General features: G+C 42.0%; 1 protein-coding gene across 1 annotated transcript in view; it reads left to right on the forward strand.

The window, feature by feature from the left end:
• Positions 1–2,554: 2,554 nt before the first annotated feature.
• Positions 2,555–25,120, forward strand: part of c15h18orf63 (chromosome 15 C18orf63 homolog) — a 126,990-nt gene continuing 104,424 nt past the window's right edge. The window contains exon 1 of the mRNA XM_071104488.1: positions 2,555–2,642. Within this exon, the coding sequence (XP_070960589.1) occupies positions 2,555–2,642 (88 nt within the window). The remainder of the gene's footprint in view (positions 2,643–25,120) is intronic.

Genomic DNA, 25,120 nt, shown 5'->3' on the forward strand with positions numbered 1-25,120 from the left:
TCCTGTACACGGATCAGTCGTCCTGGTCCCTTTGCAGAAAAACAGCCCCAAAGCATGTTTCCACCCCCATGCTTCACAGTAGGTATGGTATTCTTTGGATGCAATTCAGCATTATTTGTCCTCCAAACACGACGAGTTGAATTTTTAAAAAAAAGTTATTTTGGTTTCATCTGACCATATGGCTTTCTCCCAATCTTCTTCTGGATCATCCAAATGCTCTCTAGCAAACTTCAGATGGGCCTGGACATGTACTGGCTGAAGCAGGGGGACACGTCTGGCACTGCAGGATTTGAGTCCCTGGCGGCGTAGTGTGTTACTGATGATAGGCTTTGTTACTTTGGTCCCAGCTCTCTGCAGGTCATTCACTAAGTTTCTCACCGTTCTTGTGATCATTTTGACCCCACAGGGTGAGATCTTGCGTGGAGCCCCAGATCGAGGGAGATTATCAGTGGTCTTCCATTTCCTAATAATTGCTCCCACAGTTGATTTCTACAAACCAAGCTGCTTACCTATTGCAGATTCAGTCTTCCCAGCCTGGTGCAGGTCTACAATTTTGTTTCTGGTGTCCTTTGACACCTCTTTGGTCTTGGCCATAGTGGAGTTTGGAGTGTGACTGTTTGAGGTTTTGGACAGGTGTCTTTTATACTGATAACAAGTTCAAACAGGTGCCATTAATACAGGTAACGAGTGGAGGACAGAGGAGCCTCTTAAAGAAGAAGTTACAGGTCTGTGAGAGCCAGAAATATTGCTTGTTTGTAGGTGACCAAATACTTATTTTCCACCATAATTTGCAAATAAATTCATAAAAAATCCTACAATGTGATTTTCTGGAATTTTCTTTCCTCATTTTGTCTGTCATAGTTGAAGTGTACCTATGATGAAAATTACAGGCCTCTCTCATCCTTTTAAGTGGGATAACTTGCACAATTGGTGGCTGACAATACTTTTTTGCCCCACTGTTTATATATGACAGATATCTATCTTTCAGGGGGGTTGGGTTATTAGCAGGAGTCAAATTTCAATTGGCCCTTGTGTCCAATAGTGATCTTAATCTTAATTTACGTTGAAGTACAATTTCTAATGAATCATGGCTTCGATGTACAAAGTTTTTCTCCGAAGAACGAGTTCCATGCATCTTTTAGATTTTGGATTTGTCCTGTAGTGTTCTGTTGGTGGTTAGCCTTTAAAAGCCTTTGGCCTACTTTTTCTACTTGGTGAACTGAAAATAAAATATCTTGCTCAGTCATGTTAAAAACATATTTTGCAATGTTTTAGCAGATACAATTTTACTTCCTAAGCAACTAATAATTAGATAATGCAAGTGCACGTTAGACAAATTAACATGAACAGAACAGCAATGCTACTTTTTCTTCAGTGAGCAAATGTTTTATTTTGTCAACCAGTTTTTCAACTGCTCCTCAACCGGTTTTGAGCTACCCCTCTCTTTCGCACTCCTTCGTTCACTCTCTCCTCATCTTCCACCTTGTTTTGAGAAAAAAGCTGGGTCCTGGCTGTCAATAGGAGCTGCTCGTCAGTTCATCTCTCAGCAGAAGAGCATCCCTGGGTGCCAGGAAGCCTCTTTGATCTTCTCATGGCACTGCACTTCCTGCCCGCTTCACACAGAGCTCGGGATACCAGATAAAGGGTATAACAGCCACTCATTTCCAGCCTCTTGTTTCCCAGTAAACGAATAACCCCACCCCCATTATCCGTAACCCCTTAACTAGAAAGCTGATTTAGCATCTCGTGTCATTCACATGACACAGCCCCTTGGCTAACAGCATTTTTCCTTATCAAATTAAACCGGTTATTTGCGCCGCCAAACTCTGTATAAATGAGTCCTGTCAATGGGATTTGGGGATTTTATAATGGGGCTCAATGTGCACTGAACCGGATTTGGCAGGGGTTTACAAATTTTCATTGTGCGTTGCCTACATTACAACGTTAGAGGCGTTAAATAGCGATTTAAAATAATTGTAAACCCCCCCCCCCCCCCATTGCTTCAGATTTGTTATTGATTTGTATACTGAATGCCGGATATGTTTTCCTCCAGCGTTGTATTTGTAGATTGATCATTTGTGTGTTTTCATTCAGGATGTATACCTTGCGCCGGGTGCAGGATTCTATCAGGGCGAACCGGAGTGTAGAAGACCCTAAGACGGTGGAGCAGCTCTTAAACCAGGGCAGGGGTAACCTAGACATCAACCAAAGACAGGTAGGCTAAGCAACACACACACACACACTGGTTCATGAAAGAACAGAGTTATTCCAGTGAGGATTGTGATGCTCACAGCATCATATTTTCCCCCAACAATCATTCATTCTAAGAAATGTTTTCTGTTAATCACCCACAAAAATGTCCCCTGGCCAGCATTTCTCTGTACTGTAGTTTCTACAGTGGGGGTTCTTATTACCCATCCTCCTACGTTGCTCACTCCCCCTCGGGTAACCCATCTACACAAACATGTCCAGATGCATGTAGATGAGCACCTGTTAAGTGTCTACCTGTCGACTCTCCCGCAGTGCCGCTGCAACAGAGTGCTAATCACAGCTGATGCCCTGCTGTTGGCTGCTTTGTCCCCATAATGCACTCCAACTTCCAAACCCATTCCCAGGGGATCATGGCGAAGGCTGCAACCCTCTCTCTTAGAAGACAGACCGATGGAGATATACAGTGCCTTGCGAAAGTATTCGGCCCCCTTGAACTTTGCGACCTTTTGCCACATTTCAGGCTTCAAACATAAAGATATAAAACTGTATTTTTTTGTGAAGAATCAACAACAAGTGGGACACAATCATGAAGTGGAACGACATTTATTGGATATTTCAAACGTTTTTAACAAATCAAAAACTGAAAAATTGGCCGTGCAAAATTATTCAGCCCCTTTACTTTCAGTGCAGCAAACTCTCTCCAGAAGTTCAGTGAGGATCTCTGAATGATCCAATGTTGACCTAAATGACTAATGATGATAAATACAATCCACCTGTGTGTAATCAAGTCTCCGTATAAATGCACCTGCACTGTGATAGTCTCAGAGGTCCGTTAAAAGCGCAGAGAGCATCATGAAGAACAAGGCAGGTCCGAGATACTGTTGTGAAGAAGTTTAAAGCCGAATTTGGATACAAAAAGATTTCCCAAGCTTTAAACATCCCAAGGAGCACTGTGCAAGTGATAATATTGAAATGGAAGGAGTATAAGACCACTGCAAATCTACCAAGACCTGGCCGTCCCTCTAAACTTTCAGCTCATTCAAAGAGAAGACTGATCAGAGATGCAGCCAAGAGGCCCATGATCACTCTGGATGAACTGCAGAGATCTACAGCTGAGGTGGGACTGTCCATAGGACAACAATCAGTCGTATATTGCACAAATCTGGCCTTTATGGAAGAGTGGCAAGAAGAAAGCCATTTCTTAAAGATATCCATAAAAAGTGTTGTTTAAAGTTTGCCACAAGCCACCTGGGAGACACACCAAACATGTGGAAGAAGGTGCTCTGGTCAGATGAAACCAAAATTGAACTTTTTGGCAACAATGCAAAACGTTATGTTTGGTGTAAAAGCAACACAGCTGAACACACCCTCCCCACTGTCAAACATGGTGGTGGCAGCATCATGGTTTGGGCCTGCTTTTCTTCAGCAGGGACAGGGAAGATGGTTAGAATTGATGGGAAGATGGATGGAGCCAAATACAGGACCATTCTGGAAGAAAACCTGATGGAGTCTGCAAAAGACCTGAGACTGGGACGGAGATTTGTCTTCCAACAAGACAATGATCCAAAACATAAAGCAAAATCTACAATGGAATGGTTCAAAAATAAACATATCCAGGTGTTAGAATGGCCAAGTCAAAGTCCAGACCTGAATCCAATCGAGAATCTGTGGAAAGAACTGAAAACTGCTGTTCACAAATGCTCTCCATCCAACCTCACTGAGCTCGAGCTGTTTTGCAAGGAGGAATGGGAAAAATGTTCAGTCTCTTGATGTGCAAAACTGATAGAGACATACCCCAAGCGACTTACAGCTGTAATCGCAGCAAAAGGTGGCGCTACAAAGTATTAACTTAAGGGGGCTGAATAATTTTGCACGCCCAATTTTTCAGTTTTTGATTTGTTAAAAAAGTTTGAAATATCCAATAAATGTCGTTCCACTTCATGATTGTGTCCCACTTGTTGTTGATTCTTCACCAAAAAATACAGTTTTATATCTTTATGTTTGAAGCCTGAAATGTGGCAAAAGGTCGCAAAATTCAAGGGGGCCGAATACTTTCGCAAGGCACTGTACATGCATACATACTGTGGGGTAGTGCTAGTCTGCTATACCTGTGCCAAAACGCTAGTATTTTTCATCCTTTAGCTTGTTCTCCATCTTCTATATAGTGATAATCCTCTCAGCAGTTTTATTTCCCTCAATGATCAAAACTCGTTCTCATGCTCTCTCGTCTCTCTGCAGAAGACATAGTGAGCAATAAGTTTGGAACATCAATTCGCAATATCGAATCGCAATAGGTATCATAGAGCTGGGCGATATATCGAATTAATTTGAGGTTGTTTTATCACGTTATTCCAAATGTCTGTGTCGCAAGCATCAACTTGTTTTTTTTTTATGAGCACTTACGTCCGTCCGCTTGTTGTCATGTTGTTCGTCTTATCTCCTTTTGCTTCTTCTGCTGTGACTGTACACCTTCCCATTTACACACACACACACACACACACACACACACACCAAGCTCCTGCTACTCACAACAACAAAGATGAAAGATCAAAGATCCTCTTTGACAACAAGTGGTTTCAACTTACTATTTGCATTTGATGTTTGGTCCTACCGAATCGGTCATATGGACACAAACACGTTGAGATATTATTTTTCTATAATTGACGAGAATCACATTTCAAAAGGCACTCCCACATCTGAGCTGTCTTTGTTGTAGGTGCATGGTAAAAGTTGAATAAGATGAAGCTTTACGTATCGGCCTCAAGGCCTTCGTCAGAGCTCTCGCACAACTTCCATATTTAAATGCAACGGAATTCCATATGTTGCATTATGACATTACAAATAATTAACAATTTCCCGGTATAATCAGGTAATAGAAGTAAAGTGGCACTGCGGAAAGACCAAGAACTGATAGGGGCTGAAAATACAACAAGCCAGGACCAAGTATTGAAGAGGGGAGATGCACGTGCAGCACAAAGTAGTAACACCTCGTAAGACACAAGAACTCCAGTCAGGAAGCACTCCACAGCACTGGAAATCTCACAGCACCTTTGTCACCTCAAGTCCGCAAGAGGGACCCATCTGATGCCACCCCAGAAACCCAAGCAACAAGATAATTAAATAGCCCAAGATTAGCAAAAACCAAGGAATGGAACCAACTAGACCAAGACCTCAACAAAGTCCTAGAGTCACTAGCGGGACAGCTTAATGGAAAGTTGACTCCTTCGCAAATCACTTATCTGGCGAGAGAATGCTCTGGCACAGTGGAAAAGGAGAACCGAACTGCACACCAGTCAACAGAGGGGAGATCCAACGCCTGAGGAGTTCAAAAGAGATGAGCAGTGATCTGGCCACCACTTCTGACCCGCCAATGGGAGGGTGTTACAGTTCAGGGTCGAAACACCTGAGGAAAGCTAGACAATGTCTGATGTCATCAGCTTCTGGCCAAAGTAACAGTCATTGAAGCAAGTGAAGAAGCATCCCTAGATATACACTATATACAGTTGTTCTTCCTTTAAAAGTTGTGTCATACTACGTCACACCTTGCGGGCTGTTGCAGCATTCTGTGGCACGTTATGTCAGACATTTTTTCTGTTAATGAAAGTTATTGCTATTTTGACCACCAGAGGGCATCTTTGAGAAGCATTTGATTAGTCTCCATATTACAAGCATGCGGGGGTTCAATCCCCCAACGGGGAGTAAGGAGTAGGCTGTCCTTGTAAATAAGTATTTGTTCTTAACTGATCCCATATGTGTTATTTCATAGTTGTTATGTGTTCACTATTATTCTACAATGTAGAAAATAGTAAAAATATAGAAAAATCCTGAAATGGGTAGGTGTGAAACAATTAAATTATGTTTGTTTTTTTGCCGAAGTTTACTGATACCGGCCATATTCAACGGGTGTTGAGCGCTCAAATTCATTATTCTGCGCTCTGGTACACTCAGACGAGAGCGCTCTGAAATCGGTGTAGATAGCCAGAGCGAATTTACGAAAGCACCTGAATGTCCATTGAGAACGCACAACGACTATACCGCTAAGCTAAGCTAAGAATGACGGGAATAATCAAGTCAAAAAACATTGGGTAGTTAGTCTATAGTTAATATACTGGCAAGTTTGATGTATAACTAACGGAGTAGCTAGCTAACATACCGGTACACACTGCTGGTATATGCTATGTGGTTCGTATGGACAGCGTAGATAACAAATTGTCAGCTAATATAACGTGTAAGGTAACTTATTTGAATGTCATTACATTGAGTAGCAAGCTACCCCTTGGTCATTAGGGCAAATCTGGTCTGTGATAGGAGGGGGAGTTCATACCAAGATCTGCTATTAGACTTTGCAGCCTTTATTAAAGAATAGTCTATTGTTCAGCTATTAGTCCCCCTCCCCGATTTACAACAAATTGTTATTCCCATCTCGTTCCTAACCCTCTTCCACAGAGTGGCTCGCTTGCTGGCAGGATATGGCAGCACCTTTCGGTTGTGCATCAAGAATTCTGCATACAGTAGCACGTTTGTATGAAGGTGTGGTTATTCAAAGGCAAATTGTTATATGCTATGGAGGTACATTTGTGTCTTTTTGTCGAGAGCAAAATGTTTTATTTTCAATCAAAAAATCTGTTCTGAAAGCAACTTTTTTCCGACACAAAGGAAGTCATAGCGGGCACCTACGAAGGACTGTGATGATAGCATCTCAGGTAAGCAGCACTGGGCGTTCTTCCGTCCAACTTCTACTTAGCTAGTAGTTAGCTCCTACGATGAAGTGTCGGTTCATAACATTCTACTATATTACATACATATATACAGTGGGGCAAAAAAGTATTTAGTCAGTCACCAATTGTGCAAGTTCTCCCACTTAAAAAGATGAGAGAGGCCTGTAATTTTCATCATAGGTACACTTCAACTATGACAGACAAAATTAGAAAAAAATTCAAGAAAATCACATTGTAGGATTTTTAATGAATTTATTTGCAAATGATGGTGGAAAATAAGTATTTGGTCACCTACAAACAAGCAAGATTTCTGGCTCTCACAGACCTGTAACTTCTTCTTTAAGAGGCTCCTCTGTCCTCCACTCTTTACCTGTATTAATGGCACCTGTTTGAACTTGTTATCAGTATAAAAGACACCTGTCCACAGCCTCAAACAGTCACACTCCAAACTCCACTATGGCCAAGACCAAAGAGCTGTCAAAGGACACCAGAAACAAAATTGTAGACCTGCACCAGGCTGGGAATACTGAATCTGCAGTAGGTAAGCAGCTTGGTTTGAAGAAATCAACTGTGGGAGCAATTATTAGGAAATGGAAGACATACAAGACCACTGATAATCTCCCTCGATCTGGGGCTCCACGCAAGATCTCACCCCGTGGGGTCAAAATGATCACAAGAACAGTGAGCAAAAATCCCAGAACCACACGGGGGACCTAGTGAATGACCTGCAGAGAGCTGGGACCAAAGTAACAAAGCCTACCATCAGTAACACACTACGCCGCCAGGGACTCAAATCCTGCAGTGCCAGACGTGTCCCCCTGCTTAAGCCAGTACATGTCCAGGCCCGTCTGAAGTTTGCTAGAGAGCATTTGGATGATCCAGAAGAATATTGGGAGAATGTCATACGGTCAGATGAAACCAAAATAGAACTTTTTGGTAAAAACTCAACTCGTCGTATTTGGAGGACAAAGAATGCTGAGTTGCATCCAAAGAACACCATACCTACTGTGAAGCATGGGGGTGGAAACATCATGCTTTGGGGCTGTTTTTCTGCAAAGGGACCAGGACAACTGATCCGTGTAAAGGAAAGAATGAATGGGGCCATGTATCGTGAGATTTTGAGTGAAAACCTCCTTCCATCAGCAAGGGCATTGAAGATGAAACGTGGCTGGGTCTTTCATGAAAATGATCCCAAACACAACGAAGGAGTGGCTTCGTAAGAAGCATTTCAAAGTCCTGGAGTGGCCTAGCCAGTCTCCAGATCTCAACCCCATAGAAAATCTTTGGAGGGAGTTGAAAGTCCATGTTGCCCAGCAACAGCCTGCTCTAGAGGAGATCTGCATGGAGGAATGGACCAAAATACCAGCAACAGTGTGTGAAAATCTTGTGAAGACTTACAGAAAACGTTTGACCTCTGTCATTGCCAACAAAGGGTATATAACAAAGTATTGAGATAAACTTGGGTTATTGACCAAATACTTATTTTCCACCATCATTTGCAAATAAATTCATTAAAAATCCTACAATGTGATTTTCTGGATTTTTTTTCTCATTTTGTCTGTCATAGTTGATGTGTATGTATGAAGAAAATTACAGGCCTCTCATCTTTTTAAGTGGGAGAACTTGCACAACTGGTGACTGACTAAATACTTTTTTGCCTCACTGTACATACAAACATACTGTAGAATGATAAATCATGCAATTATTATTCTCAAGCTAACCAAAACCATTGAGCTACGAACACCTGTTCTTGCCATTTTCAGTTGCATTAATCTAACTTATTTTCATGGCAACTCATAAGCAGGCCATGTCATATTTGTTTCATAGTCGATATATAATCATATTTCATGACAGAGTTACGGTTAGCTTTTTTTACAAGCTTCAAGTAGTATTTGTCAAGTAATGACATTATCTTCTATTGTTTGATCTCGTGTCTGTTTTTCAGCATAAAGTACTCTGTAACCACTTAGTGTGGACACCAGGTGAGACCACACACACACACACACACACACACACACACACACACACACATAAGTCTCTCTCTTTCACTTCATCCCTCTCCCCTTTCTCCCTAAATCCTCTAGGTTATATCAGCTGTGTTGGTGAAATGATTGACTGACCGACTGAGTTAGAATTTGTTTTAAACAATGCTTAATCATGCTCTCTCTCTATCCATCTGTCTCTCGCCTGCAGGTAGGTTTTGATGTGAGAGAGGAAGCCAGTCCCGTCATCGCCTCCTCACCCGCTCTTAAGATAAGATAACCTTCGGGCCAACTGGGAGCCCAAGGCTGGTTAGGAGATACCGCTAGAGACACTATGTAATTGTGATGAACTGAGAGAATATTAGGGTAGCACTGTAATTCATTAATCATATGCTGTCTGCCTCTGTTCTTACCTTTCCCTTTCTGTCTTCTACACCTCTCTCCCCACCTCATCTTTGTTCCTCTTTTTTTTATAGTGCACACCATACAGTGGGGAGAACAAGTATTTGATGCACTGTCGATTTTGCAGGTTTTCCTACTTACAAAGCATGTAGAGGTCTGTAATTTTTTTTATCATAGGTACACTTCAACTGTGAGAGACGGAATCTAAAGCAAAAATCCAGAAAATCACATTGTATGATTTTTAAGTAATTAATTTGCATTTTATTGCATGACATAAGTATTTGATCACCTACAAACCAGTAAGAATTACGGTTCTCACAGACCTGTTCGTTTTTCTTTTAAGAAGCCCTTCTGTGTACCTATGATAAAAATTACAGACCTCTACATGCTTTGTAAGTAGGAAAACCTGTAAAATTGGCAGTGTATCAAATACTTGTTCTGTCCACTGTATGTGCATTGAAATACAGATTTAACTTGTATTTCTAATATTACAATTATTATAAAGCATGTATTATGTATTTATAACACCTGGATGATGAACTTTCAATAAATCATTTCACATTCTCCACTGGTTGACATTAAGTATCTCATTGAAATATTCAGATTAATGCAGATGAAGGGAGTTAGATATGCATCGGGTTTTTTTTGTATACATGAATTACAAATAAGCTTTTAAATCATGTTTCTAGTCTATTGCATAGTTACAATGATCTCATGTGTGGTAATAACTACAGTACATGTATATAGGACTTGCATCCTTGGCACAATAAAGTTATTATATTCCACTCTATCCATAGGCTTCATTAATGCCATTCAGACTTGAAGTTGATACAACCACTATGATAGCTGAGGTTCATAGATAGATGGGTTCTGAACTAATACTCATACCAAACGTTTTAGGGTCCTTACACAGATTGGCTACATACTGTCGCTAGCTACACATCCATAGGCATACAGTTATTTTTATCCTGCACTACACAATAAGCAAGTAGTTAGCTAGCTATGTTACTTGAGCTGCATTGCAAGGCAAGTTTACACCATTGTACATTCAATTTGCAGTAAATGCTTTATCTAGCTAGATTCTTTACATCCACTGTTTCACAAGACGACAGCCTGGTTTGCTGCTTTTCTCAGGAGTCCCTAAAACGTTAAACAACAAGAATGACAAATTCATTCTCCTAACACTAGCAAGCGGGCTAATGTTAGCTAGTCAGATAACTTGCTAAATAGCGATTTTCATAAATTAACTTTATGACAAATATGCACAATCGTTTGCCTCTACATTAACGAACATATTCCTCTCAATTGTACATTTTTAGCTTGACTCGTTATGATGTTATAATTACTTACATTTGCTTCCCCCGTAATGTTTTGTCAGCCATCTTTGCTGAAGAAAGCCACAAGGGAGGGGTGGCTCGCGTCAAATTCGCCATTGGAACCACTCGATATAATTGGTAATATAAAAACTTTGGGACCCAAATGCATAATGAGTGCTCTAACTCCCCCTTGTGGTTGCCTGGAGCAATGAAGCCCTGATGCTGGGTACCTCTAAGTCTTGCGGTGTAAGCTCGCAACATTTAAAGGAGGAACCACCATATACACAAGTATGTGGTCACCCCATCAAATTAGTGGATTCTGCTATTTCAGCCACATCCGTTGCTGACAGGTGTATAAAATTGAGCACATAGCCATGCAATCTCCATAGACAAACATTGGCAGTAGTATGGCCTTACTGAAGAGCTTAGTGACTTTCAACGTGGCAATGTTATAAGATGCCACCTTTCCAACAAGTCTGTTCATCAAATTTCTGCCCTGTTAGAGCTGCCCCCGGTCAACTGTAAGTGCTGTTATTGTGAAGTGGAAATTTCTAGGAGCAACAACTGCACAGCCGAGAGGTGGTAGGCCACACAAGCTCACAGAACGGGACCACCAAGTGCTGTAGTGTGTAAAAATTGTCTGTCCTTGGTTGCAACACTAACTACTATCTTAACACTACAGCATACAATGACATTCGATGATTCTGTGTTTCCAACTTTCCAACAGTTTGGGGAAGGCCCTTTCCTGTTTCAGCATGACAATGCCCCTATGCACAAAGCGAGGTCCTTACAGAAAGGGTTTGTCAAGATCTGTGTGAAAGAACTTGACTGGCCTGTACAGTGCACTGACCTGAACCCCATCGAACACCTTTGGGATGAATTGGAATGCCGACTGCGAGCCAGGCCTAATCCTAAGTGCCCGAGCTCACTAATGCTCTTGTGGCTGAATGGAAGCAAGTTCGCGCAGCAATGTTCCAACATCTAGTGGAAAGCCTTCCCAGAAGAGTGGAGGCTGCTGCTATAACAAATGGGGGACCAACTCCATATTAATGCCCATGATTTTGGGATGATGTTTGACGAGCAGTTGTCCACATACGTTTGATCATGTAGTGTACTACTAACACATACATAGTCCTAATGTGTTAAGAATGTTGCGTTTTGATCCTGGCATTTGTGCCGTCCTGTAGCCACTGTTCTAGGTCATCATCGGGTTGGGGCAAGTTGTTCTCCATCCTCCCATCTAGGCTGTTGACCGTTGCAGGAAGTTGTGACTGCTGAGGTTTCATGTGCTCCATCAGTGTTAGGATGTGGAGTTCAGCTGCTGCTGCTGCAAAAAAAACAAGATTGATAGAATTTGAGTTCCATACCATGTTTCTACATAGTGAGATCGAGGGGATATACTTATTAGCTAGTGTAATACTGTATATGAATATAACTGTTCCCTCCATTGGGAGTCGCTCTGTCAGTATGTCTAAAATGGTAGACAACACAGACTTTTATCAGAGTAACGTCCCAGTGGGAACATCGGGTGTATAACAGTAACATTCACACAGTACATGACAAGTACAGATACAGTACATCACACTGACTAAGGAGAAATATGGTTAATATGAATTGGCTATGTTGTAGCTAATCGTTTAAAGATGCATTACAAGCTCAGCAAATCACCAACAAGTCCAAATTAATCTGTGGGTGATGGTGATTTGAGTAAATGTGGCAAGATTTTTTTTTGCTTTTTCCTTTCCCCCCTGCCTCCACCCACCTCAGCTTCGGACTGTAAATCTGACAACTCACAGGTCAACAAAGCCTTCAATTTCTGCCTGGCTCGCAAGTCATTGTCTAAAAATAAATGTGTATTCTGTTAAATACCTATTAGCAGGACACAAGGAAGATTGCAAAATAACTAACCAGTAGCCACTTCAATTGAATTGTCAACTTTGCCCAAAAGGAACATTTGTTGAATAGCATGTTATTGGAATATAAACTATTATGACATTAAACAGTCAAGCAAAATGATTGACCATAGTGATGTACTGTGTACATCAGCCTCAACTTCCCTTACTAGGTGATGCTTCTAAGGGCAGCTGCACTTCCAAAACAGATCTTCAAAAACAGAGCACACAACAAAGAATGCATTGTCAACATACCAGCTTTACCATACATAGACTCAAATGTGCAGTGACAATTCGGTCATCTTTCTTACAACTAGGCTAGAAGGTCACACCGTCTTGAAATCATTCCTCTGGCACAATATTGGCGTCCTTGCTTAAAGTGAAATGTACTAACAAAAACATCTGAGAAGACAGAACAGGAAATAAGCATTCCATAAATACAGTGATACAAGTACAGCTAGTGTTAGTCATACTCTATCAAAGTGTACATATGTCTATTTTTTGTCCAGAAGCAAGTGATGAACGCTGTGAAAGTCAGTAACATTCGAATTAAGTCAACCCTTCTAACCACACTCAAAATAATACTTAAGGGGCAGTGTTTTTTTTGTGTTTTTTTTTTAAATATTTTTTTTTAATATCAATTAAACTTCATAAAAAATATAAAAATAATTGAAAAGTGACACCCACCCCACTACTCCTTTGGCTTTATTCCTAAATATGCATTAGAGGTAAGGTCACAAATCCCTCCCTATGGGGCAGAACTATGCATTTCTGGAAGATACTTTGGCAAATTTGAGTGTTTCTGATGTTTGGTAAATTCTGGATATGTTAAGGAAGGTTAAGCTGAATGGGTAACTGAAGAATTGTGACTTCTCTGAGAACTTTGTACGTAACATACACTCCATCACTACATTTGACAATGTTGTGTATGACACACATTGTTTCCAATGATAAAAACAATATCCCCTATTGATACTTTAATGGCCCATTGCTCGCTGTACATTTCCTGATATTGTGCTGTCACTGAAAAAACACTTAGTATAAGACCAACAAAGTGTTGCTTTTTCAATGGACAGACCAAACCAGTGTTCTTCACAATATGTTGTTTTACTTCAGACAGTCTCCAAATGACCTGGGTGAGGGGGTATTCTGGCTTCCTCACAAATCTTGTAAAGGTAATTTTCAAACGGAAACGCAGTGTTTTTTTTAGGTCCACAGTGAAGTCCAATTACAACAGGTTCCTTCATGTTTGCACTAATTAACAGTCCTACGATGGGCCATACATAGTTGAATGCTGGAGCTCTTAAAGAATGCCAAGCCATCTATGTTGATTTGTAAGAGGGTACAGCCATCTGTAGTGGACGCTACTGTTTTAACGATTGCCTTTTTTTTTAGGGAGATGTAAGAATTCCAAAATACTGATACTGACCTCCAGCCTTTTCAAGGATGGTGTATTGAGTTTTGGTCCTATGCACAGTCCTAGCATCTTTAGGCAGGTCCCGGTGGTAGAACCATAAGACTCGGTAGAGCTGTCAAAGCAACCATTGAGAGGCCAAAGGTGAGGGCCCAGTTGGATAGCCTATCAGTGAGGTTACTTGGTGGTTCTAAATATGGTTAATCAGAATCCTGATTTTGAATCAGATTTCCTCATACCAATCTACATTATCCTCATAACCACCAGGATATGTATCCATGTCCTCATTATCTATGGGATCAGAGTTGTCTATGGGGTCAGTCACCTTCTGCAACTGATTCATCATCTACAGCTAGGCCTACGTCACTTGCTACACCCATCCTATAGTCATCCCTAATGTGTCCAAGTCACCTATCTAAGTCTACACATGCCCTCTGCCTTAGTCGAGTTAGACACTGGTGCTGTCTTCCTATTCATTTCTATTTTCTAAAAATGAAATTTCAAAGACACAAGAGCAAGCTTTCAGCCTGTTGAGTTATAAATATAAATGTTTTTGTTCAAGCAACTATGTGAAAAACTAACCTCAAACAGTTGGAAGGAAAAGTAACAGCACAGAGACTAGGTGATCGAGACTAGGAGAGAGGAAAAACAGTATAGTCATTCACATGTTGAGGCGAGAAGCAACTGCATAACAACTACTAGTTGTAATATCAATATTAGTAACTCACTCTGAAAGAGAGGAGAGTCGCAGGTCTTGGCACAGAAACCAGGATTGATTACCGCTCTGAGATGTTCGAGACTATCAGAGAGAAAGAGACTGAGAAAGGACAACAAAATTTAACTGTACTGAATGACTGTAGGCTTCTGTAAAGAGAATCAACTGCTATATACACTTGCTGAAATATTATTATAGCAAATTTGAGGAAAACGCTTCCGGGACACCATCTTGCTCCTGCCTTCCGATAGGCAGAAACTCAGCATGTGTACTTCTTGTTTAAGGTCTAGTCAACGCTGGTCTGACCAATCGGAATCCATGCTTCAAGATTGTTTTGATCACGGGTACTGGGACATGTTCCAGGTTGCTTCTGAGAATAACACGTTGACCGAGTTCAAAAGGAAGTGTATAGGGGATGTTCCTACTGTGACTATTAAAACCTTGCGCAAAACTGTAAGCGCAAACCACCTCATTTAACCACGACAAGGTGACTGGGATTATGGTTAAATGCAAACAGTGTAGTTATTTCCTCCATAAGGCAATCAAACAGGTAAAACGTCAGCACAAAGACAAAGTGGAGTCGCAATTCAATGACTCAGACACAGGACATATGTGGCAGGGTCTACAGACGATCACGGATTACAAAGGGAAAATCAGCCATGTCGTGGACACTGACGTCTTGCTCCCAGACATGCTAAACCCCTTCTTCGCCTGCTTTGAGGATAGCACAGTGGCACCGACGCGGCCCTCTCCCAAGGACTGTGGACTCTCGTTCTCCTTGGCCGATGTGAAATAAGACATTTAACCGTGTTAACCCTCGCAAGGCTGCCGGCCCAGACGGCATTCTTAGCCGTGTCCTCCGAGCATGTGCAGACCAGCTGGCTGGTATTTTACGGACACATTCAATCTCTCCCTATCCCAGTCTGCTGTCCCCACTTGCTTTGTGCCTGTAACCAAGAAAGCAAAGGTAACTGAACTAAATGACTATTGCCCCATGTCATCATGAAGTGCTTTGAGAGGCTATCCCATCTGGACAAGAGGAATACCTATGTAAGAATTCTGTTTATTGACTATAGCTCAGCCTTCAACACTATAGTACCCTCAACTCATTGTTAAGCTTGGGACCCTGGGTCTGAACTCCGCCCTGTGCAACTGGGTCCTGGACAGCCTGACGGGCCGCTCGCAGGTGGTGGCGGTAGGAAACACCACCTCCACTATGCTGATCCTCAAGAGGCTCCACAAGTGTGTGTGCTCAGCCCTCTTCTATACTCCCTGTTCACCCATGACTGCATGGCCACGCATGCCTCCAACTCAATCATAAAGTTTGCAGACTACACAACAGTAGTAGGCCTGATTACCAACAGGGATGAGACAGCATACAGGCAGGTGAGGGCCCTGGCAGAGTGGTGCCAGGAAATAACCTCTCTCTCAATGTCAACAAAATGAAGGAGCTGATCGTGGACTTCAGGAGACAACCAAGAGAGCATGTGAAAAGCTTCAAATTCCTCTGCGTACACATCACTGACAAATGGTCCACCCACACACAGTGCGGTGAAGAAAGTGCCTCTTCAACCTCAGGAAGGTGAAGAAATTTGGCTTGGCCCCTAAGACTCTCACAAACTTTTGCAGGTGTACAATTGAGAGCATCCTGTCGGGCTGTATCACTGGCTGGTACGGCAACTGCACCGTCCGCAACCGCAAGGCTCTCCAGAGGGTGGTACAGCACCCGATGTCACAGGAAGGCCAAAAAGATAATCAAGAACATCAACCACCCGAGCCATGGCCTGTTCACCCCGCTACCATCAAGAAGGCGATGTCCGTACAGGTGCATCAAAGCTGGGACCGAGAGACTGAAAAACAGCTTTTATCTCAAGGCCATCAGACTTAACTTCTTAGTGATCCCTTCGCCAAATTTAAAAACAGAAATACTCATAATAATAATTAATGAATCATACAAGTGTTATACATTGGTTTAAAGATTAACTTCTTGTTAATCCAGCCACCGTGTCAGATTTCCAAAAGGCTTTAAGGCGAAAGCAAACCATGCTTTTATCTGAGGACAGCACCCCATCAAACAAACACATGAAAATCACATTTCAACCCGCCAGGCGCGACACAAAAGTCAGAAATAACAATATAATTTATGCCTTTGAAGATCTTCTTCTGTTGGAACGCCAATATGTCCATTAAACATCACAAATGGTCCTTTTGTTCGATAAATTCTGTCGTTATATTTCCAAAATGTCAATTTATTTGGCGCGTTTGATCCAGAAAAACATTAATTCTTTCCTTTACACGGATCAGTCGTCCTGGTCCCTTTGCAGAAAAACAGCCCCAAAGCATGATGTTTCCACCCCCATTCTTCACAGTAGGTATGGTGTTCTTTGGAAGCAACTCAGCATTCTTTGTCCTCCAAACACGACGAGTTAAGTTTTTACCAAAAAGTTATATTTTGGTTTCATCTGACCATATGACATTCTCCCAATCTTCTTCTGGATCATCCAAATGCTCTCTAGCAAACTTCAGACGGGCCAGGACATGTACTGGCTTAACCAGGGGGACACCTATGGTACTGCAGGATTTGAGTCCCTGCGGCGTAGTGTGTTACTGATGGTAGGCTTTGTTACTTTGGTCCCAGCTCTCTTCAGGTCATTCACTAGGTCCCCCCGTGTGGTTCTGGGATTTTTGCTCACCGTTCTTGTGATAATTTTGACCCCACGGGTGAGATTTTGGGTGGAGCCCCAGATCGAGGGAGATTATCAGTGGTCTTGTATGTCTTCCATTTCCTAATAATTGCTCCCACAGTTGATTTCTTCAAACCAAGCTGCTTCCCTATTGCAGACTCAGTCTTCCCAGCTTGGTGCAGGTCTACAATTTTGTTTCTGGTGTCCTTTGACAGCTCTTTGGTCTTGGCCATAGTGGAGTTTGGAGTGTGACTGTTTGAGGTTGTGGACAGGTGTCTTTTATACTCATAACAAGTTCAAACAGGTGCCATTAATACAGGTCATGAGTGGAGAACAGAGGAGCCTTTTAAAGAAGAAGTTACAGGTCTGTGAGAGCCAGAAATCTTGCTTGTTTGTAGGTGACCAAATACTTATTTTCCACCATAATTTGCAAATAAATTCATTAAAAATCCTACAATGTGATTTCTGGATTTTTTTTCTTCTCATTTTGTCTATCATAGTTGAAGTGTACCTATGATGAAAATTACAGGCCTCATCTTTTTAAGTGGGAGAACTTGCACAATTGGTGGCTGACTAAATACTTTTTTGCCCCACTGTATAGAATCGGCTTCCTATATCGCCACTAAGCCTCCTTCACTCACGCTGCCAAACATACCCTCGTAAAACTGACTATCCTACCGATCCTCGACGATGACATTTACAAAACAGCCTCCAACACTCCACTCAGCAAACTGGATGCAGTTCCATCCGTTTTGTCACCAAAGCCCCTTATACCACCCACCACTGCGACCTGTATGCTCTCGTCAGCTAAGTGGGAGAACTTGCACAATTGGTGGCTGACTAAATACTTTCTAAGTGCCTTAGAAATATAGATCCACATTGAAACCCATTGAAAAGAGAGTGACCTCAAAAACAATAATGTTCCTGGATGGCTTGTCCTCAGAGTTTCACCTGCCAAATAAGTTATGTTATACTAAGACATAATTTTAACAGTTTTAGAAACTTTAGAGTGGTTTCTATACAAATCTACCAATTATATGCATATCCTAACTTCTGGGCCTGAGTAGCAGGCAGTTTAATTTGCGCACACTTTTCATCCGGAAGTGAAAATAGTGCCCCCTAGCCTTAAGAAGTTTTAAATAGCCATCACTAGCTGACTACCACCCAGTTACTCAACCTTGCACCTTAGAGGCTGATTCGCTACTGTACAGTGGTTGCTCTACTAAAAGTTTAGAGATTATGCTGCGGCACTTAGATGTAATTTGTGATTTAGTACAGTACCCTGCGTCACTACCCCATTGCTCCAGAACAGGGGGAGTTAGAGCACTGATTATGCTTTTGGGTCCCAAGGCGCTGCTGTGTCTCTGCAGTACTGTAGCCTACTCCCGACCGGTCACGTTGTACATCGCCTTGGTGTAAAACACTGCAAGCTGTGTTGCTACAGATGCTGGTTCAATACCCGTGCCGGCCTCAACTGGGAGTTCCATGAAATGACTGTAGGTTTTTGGTTTCTCTTCCTCTAAAAACACAAATAAATAATTCTAAATAACAGAGGCTTTATTTACAAATTAGTAACAATGTCTCACCCCATGTTCAAAAATAGCCTTTTTCTCGCTCATTTTACGTTATTTGAAAACGACATGATCTATTTTTATTTAACAACACGATTTTTACATTTAGAATTATATAAAAGCCCCTAGGATATTCTCACATATATATATATATATATTATTAACCCTGTTGTTAGCAGGACAATAAATATTGGTCATAGCCCCCAAGTGGTGCACAATGGGATTGCTTTGCAGTTCTCTAGCTGTATCCACTGAAATAGAGGTGGGCGCGCAAGGTTCAAGGCACGAGGGCAGGGTGCACGGTATGGGCCGCAGAGTTGCGCACAGAAGACAGACCTAGCCCATGGGGTAGCATGGAGCAACACATTAAGGGGCTTTGCGCTAATAATGACGCTGACTACGGAAATGTTCCCGCTGTTCTTAGTGTCAGTCTGCATGTTCAAACTAAAACAATGTAACTAATAATGGCGCGAAAAATGCCCCTTAGATATGAATTCGGAGGGCAAATATTAAAGCATTAGACCTCTCACTAAAGGCGTCACTCAAAAGTTATACTTAAATCCGAACTTACATTTGTAAATCCCAAACTGTAAAAGTGATTTGAAAGGTAGATGCAAATTATTTGTGACATTGTGGTTACATTAAAGATGTAAACAAGATGCTGTGTTTTTATTTTCAGTGGAAATGGAGAGCTGATGGCATTTTGAAAACAGGTTTTCAAACACTTTTTTTTAAGCCGATTAGCAGGACAATATTATTTTGTAGCCCGACTACTGTAGGTGTGAAAGTCACACCTTTCCAGTACTTCTCACCCTGCCCCAACCTTAACACAGTTACCATTCAAAAACGAGCTGTTTATCTGGAAAATAAATTACATTGCAACCAAAGAGAACAGACGAAATGGAAATCGTTTTCATCAAGCCAGCTTCTTTCTTTGGTGCTACCCTTTCCAGGGTTAGGACCATAACCACGAGAGGACATGAAAATGAGCCGGCGCCAAAACTTAAGGTATTTTGGTTTCAGTGCATGTTCTTTAAAAAAACATGTAAACACAGCAAAAAAAAGAAACGTCCCTTTTTCAGGACCATGTTTTTCAAAGATAATTCGTAAAAATCCAAATAAATCCACAGATCTTCATGGTAAAGGGTTTAAATACTGTTTCCCATGCTTGTGCAATGAAACATAAACAATTAATGAACATGCACCTGTTGAACGGTCGTTAAGACACTAAAAGCTTAGACGGTAGGCAATTAAGGTCACAGTTATGAAAACTTAGGACACTAAAGAGGCCTTTCTACTGACTCTGAAGAAAGAACCCCTGCTCATCTGCGTGAATGTGCCTTCGGCATGCTGCAAGGAGGCATGAGGACTGCCGATGAGGCCAGGGCAATACATTTCAATGTCCGTACTGTGAGACGCATAAGACAGCGCTACAGGGAGACCGCACAGAAAGTTGATCGTCCTCGCAGTGGCAGACCACGTGTAGCAATGGGCTGAGAGAGGATGGACTGAGGGCTTGTCCTCACCAGACATCACCGGCAACAATGTTGCCTATGGGCACAAACCCACCATCGCTGGACCAGACAGGACTGTCAGAAAGTGCTCTTCACTGACGAGTCACGGTTTTGTCTCACCAGGGGTTGTGGTCGGATTCACGTTTATCGTCGAAGGAATGAGCGTTACCCCCAGGCCTGTACTCTGGAGCGGGATCGATTTGGGGGTGGAGGGTCCGTCATGGTCTGGGGCGGTGTGTCACAGCGTCATCGGACTGAGCTTATTGTCATTGCAGGCAATCTCAACGCTGTGCGTTACAGGGAAGACGTCCTCCTCTCTCGTGGTAACCTTCCAGCAGACTCATCCTTACATGACCCTCCAGCATGACAATTTCATCAACCATATTGCTTGTTCTGTGCATGATTTCCTGCATGACATGAATGTTAGTGTTCTGCCATGGCCAGCGAAGAGCCCGGATTTCAATCCCATTGAGCACGTCTGCAACCTGTTGGATCGGAGGGTGGGGGCTAGGGCCATTCCCCCCAGAAATGTCCGGGAACTTGCAGGTGCCCTGGTGGAAGAGTGGGGTAACATCTCACAGTAGAACTTGCAAATCTGGTGAAGTCCATGAGAAGGAGATGCACTTCAGTACTTAATACAGATGGTGGCCACACCAGATACTGACTTTTACTTTTGATTTTGACCCCCCTCCCTCCCTTTTGTTCAGGGACACATTATTCAATTTCTGTTAGTCACATGTCTGTGGAACTTGTTCAGTTTGTCTCTGTTGTTGAATCTTATGTTCACACAATTCTTTACACATGCTGAAAATAAACGCAGTTGATAGTGAGGACGTTTCTTTTTTTTGCTGAGTTTATATAGCCTATCAATTTGTAGGCATACTGTGTAATAAAATCGATAACCAAAAAAAGGTTAAATAAAACATATTGTGTACTAAAAACGTGAATGTGTTTTTGCAGAGCATACAACCATGCCGACAACCATCCATGGAGATCAGTTGACAAAGGGCTGGACATCAGGCCGCACCGAAAAAACGCATCCTTGCCAAGAAAGCGGTTAGTTTTGATAGATTCTTAAAATGTGTACACAGCATTTGTGTGTTGGAGTCACTTTTAATTCTTAATTGATCTACCGTTTCTATCATAGGCCACTGTAATTGAAGGGGGCTCAGGGCGGTACCGTTCTGTTCATCTGAAGGTGCGTATGGATCAGATTCAAACTTTGAAGACCGAGATTGAAGGCAGACCAGCAGAAAGAGAAACATTATCTGAGGGCAGAGATACGGGCAACAGCTGACACATTGGTCTAGAGCCAGGTGGCATTGGCGGAGATTCAGGCAGAGAATGGCGCGTTGAAGAGTGCGAGGAATGAGATGGAGTCACAATCCATGCCAGGCACACCTGTGAGCTCTAGAACTCCACATCCGACAGACAGTCAACATGCCTGGCGGTTCATCAGGTTGTCGGTTCACCCTGACATTTCCATTCCTCTTCTGACAACAGAACTTGACCAACTGCTCACTAGGCACAGCAAGGGCCGTCCGGACCGTTATGCTGTTCTGCTATAGCCTAATAAACAAATGCAGTTGGCTTATCTTAAATGCTTTAAACGCTTTATTATCCAAATGTAAAAGCATATACTGTACTGTATTTCTTCATCAGTATCTTAATGCTGTTGTTAATAAAATGATTAAAAATACTCTTTCAAAATGCCAATGTTTATTTAGTATGGATCCATAACGGATTACTATGTGAGAAAATGTCACTGAATTACAGAAATATTGGAACAAAGTTGTCTAATGAAGGTAAAAAAATTGTTGCTTACTGGAAAATACTCTTTCAAACACACACGGTCACGTTGTACAGCACCATTATGGCTATTAGCAGGTAGCTGGACAATAGACTTGCCTAGAAGGAGGGTAGGGTGAGAATTCTGTTGTCAAATGTATTTCTTACTTCGGTTGGCTGTGTCACAACTGGCTGTGATTGGATGCAATTTCAGCTTAATCCACCAGAAAAGAGCATTACAAATGCTCACTTTTTTTTTTTTTTTAAACGAAATTACAGTGCGGCAAAAAAGTAGTCAGCCACCAATTGTGCAAGTTCTCCCACTTAAAAAGATGAGAGAGGCCTGTAATTTCCATCATAGGTACACTTCAACTATGACAGACAAAATTAGGGAAAAAAATCCAGAAAATCTCATTGTAAGATTTTTAATGAATTTATTTGCAAATGATGGTGGAAAATAAGTATTTGGTCAATAACAAAAGTTTATCTCAATACTTTGTTATATACCCTTTGTTGGCAATGACAGAGGTCAAACGTTTTCTGTAAGTCTTCACAAGGTTTTCACACACTGTTGCTGGTGTTTTGGCCCATTCCTCCATGCAGATCTCCTCTAAACCAGGCTGTTGCTGGGCAACATGGACTTTCAACTCCCTCCAAAGATTTTCTATGAGGTTGAGATCTGGAGACTGGCTAGGCCACTCCAGGACCTTGAAATGCTTCTTACGAAGCCACTCCTTTGTTGCCTGAGCGGTGTGTTTGGGATCATTGTCATGCTGAAAGACCCAGCCACGTTTCATCTTCAATGCCCTTGCTGATGGAAGGAGGTTTTCACTCAAAATCTCACGATACATGGCCCCATTCATTCTTTCCTTTACACGGATCAGTCGTCCTGGTCCCTTTGCAGAAAAACAGCCCCAAAGCATGATGTTTCCACCCCCATGCTTCACAGTAGGTATGGTGTTCTTTGGATGCAACTCAGCATTCTTTGTCCTCCAAATACGACGAGTTGAGTTTTTACCAAAAAGTTATATTTTGGTTTCATCTGACCATATGACATTCTCCCAATCTTCTTCTGTATCATCCAAATGCTCTCTAGCAAACTTCAGACGGGCCTGGACATGTACTGGCTTAAGCAGGGGGACACGTCTGGCACTGCAGGATTTGAGTCCCTGGCGGCGTAGTGTGTTACTGATGGTAGGCTTTGTTACTTTGGTCCCAGCTCTCTGCAGGTCATTCACTAGGTCCCCCCGTGTGGTTCTGGGATTTTTGTTCACCGTTCTTGTGATCATTTTGACCCCACGGGGTGAGATCTTGCGTGGAGCCCCAGATCGAGAGAGATTATCAGTGGTCTTGTATGTCTTCCATTTCCTAATAATTGCTCCCACAGTTGATTTCTTAAAACCAAGCTGCTTACCTATTGCAGATTCAGTCTTCCCAGCCTGGTGCAGGTCTACAATTTTGTTTCTAGTGTCCTTTGACAGCTCTTTGGTCTTGGCCATAGTGGAGTTTGGAGTGTGGCTGTTTGAAGTTGTGGACAGGTGTCTTTTATACTGATAACAAGTTCAAACAGGTGCCATTAATACAGGTAACGAGTGGAGGGCAGAGGAGCCTCTTAAAGAAGAAGTTACAGGTCTGTGAGAGCCAGAAATCTTGCTTGTTTGTAGGTGACCAAATACTTATTTTCCACCATAATTTGTGAATAAATTCATAAAAAAACAACAATGTGATTTTCTGGAAAATGTTTCCTCATTTTGTCTGTCATAGTTGAAGTGTACCTATGATGAAAATTACAGGCCTCATCTTTTTAAGTGGGAGAACTTGCACAATTGGTGGCTGACTAAATACTTTTTTGCCCCACTGTACCTCAAATCATTATATTATCAAGTTGATGGCACAGTCATATAGCCTGGCACCTACATAAAGCTGAGTGACTCAATCATTCATGGTTTTGGATCAAAATAAATATGTACCAACATTCTTTCTGATAGTCTTTAATAAATAAATGTTTTGGTTATCCTGATCTGGACACCATTATAATAGCCCATTATGGGCTATTAGCAGGACAATATACCTTTAGCAACACCTCTCTTTATTTTGATGCTTTGTGGATGGGGCTTCCCCAGTGGCGCAGCTGTCTAAGACACTGCATCACAGTGCAAAACGCGTTGCTGAAGATGCAGGTTCGATACCTGTGCCTGCCGCCACCGGGAGACCCATGAGGCAGGAGGCTTTTGGTTTTAATTGAGAATCCTCCAATTCTCTATGTAATTATTGGCGGAGTGTCACGTCATATTTTTCTATATACTGCAGGCCGTAGGAGACATGACATATACTAGTGTTGAGTAATGTGCTGTTAAAAGTGGTGTAGGTCTTATTTATTTAAAGAGCATATTGAAGTTAGAAGCAGTAGGATTTGAAGCAATAGCCTACAACTATTTTAGCACCGCTTCGCGCTGCTCTGAGACAAGCATGGGGACTGGTCTTGATAACTCAATTAGATTTTTATTTTCACTGAATCTCCGTTTGGGTATTAGTTAGACTACAATTAGGGTGTAGAAATGTTATGCTCTTAGTGTAACCTTTAACTAGGTAAGTCAGTTAAGGACAAATTCTTATTTGCAAGGACAGCCCACTCCTTCCTCCCTGTCGGGTAATTGAACCCCTGTCTCCCGTGTGCCCACACAACACAGGGATTCTTTAGCTAAATAGGCCAGTACTGTAGCCTACTCCCGACCGTCACGTTGTTCAGCTCCATATTTTCCATTCCATCCTAACGGAAACCCAGAGGGTTTTTCATTTTTCTTGGAATAGAAACACCATACTGTTAATCAAATTAATTAAGCAAAATTTCTTCAAATCAGTCCCATATACTGTTCTTACAAAAAAGGTTTTCAATTCTCTAGTACAGCCACT

Source organism: Oncorhynchus clarkii, chromosome 15, assembly GCF_045791955.1.
Source record: "Oncorhynchus clarkii lewisi isolate Uvic-CL-2024 chromosome 15, UVic_Ocla_1.0, whole genome shotgun sequence".
In the NCBI taxonomy this organism is placed as follows: domain Eukaryota; kingdom Metazoa; phylum Chordata; class Actinopteri; order Salmoniformes; family Salmonidae; genus Oncorhynchus; species Oncorhynchus clarkii.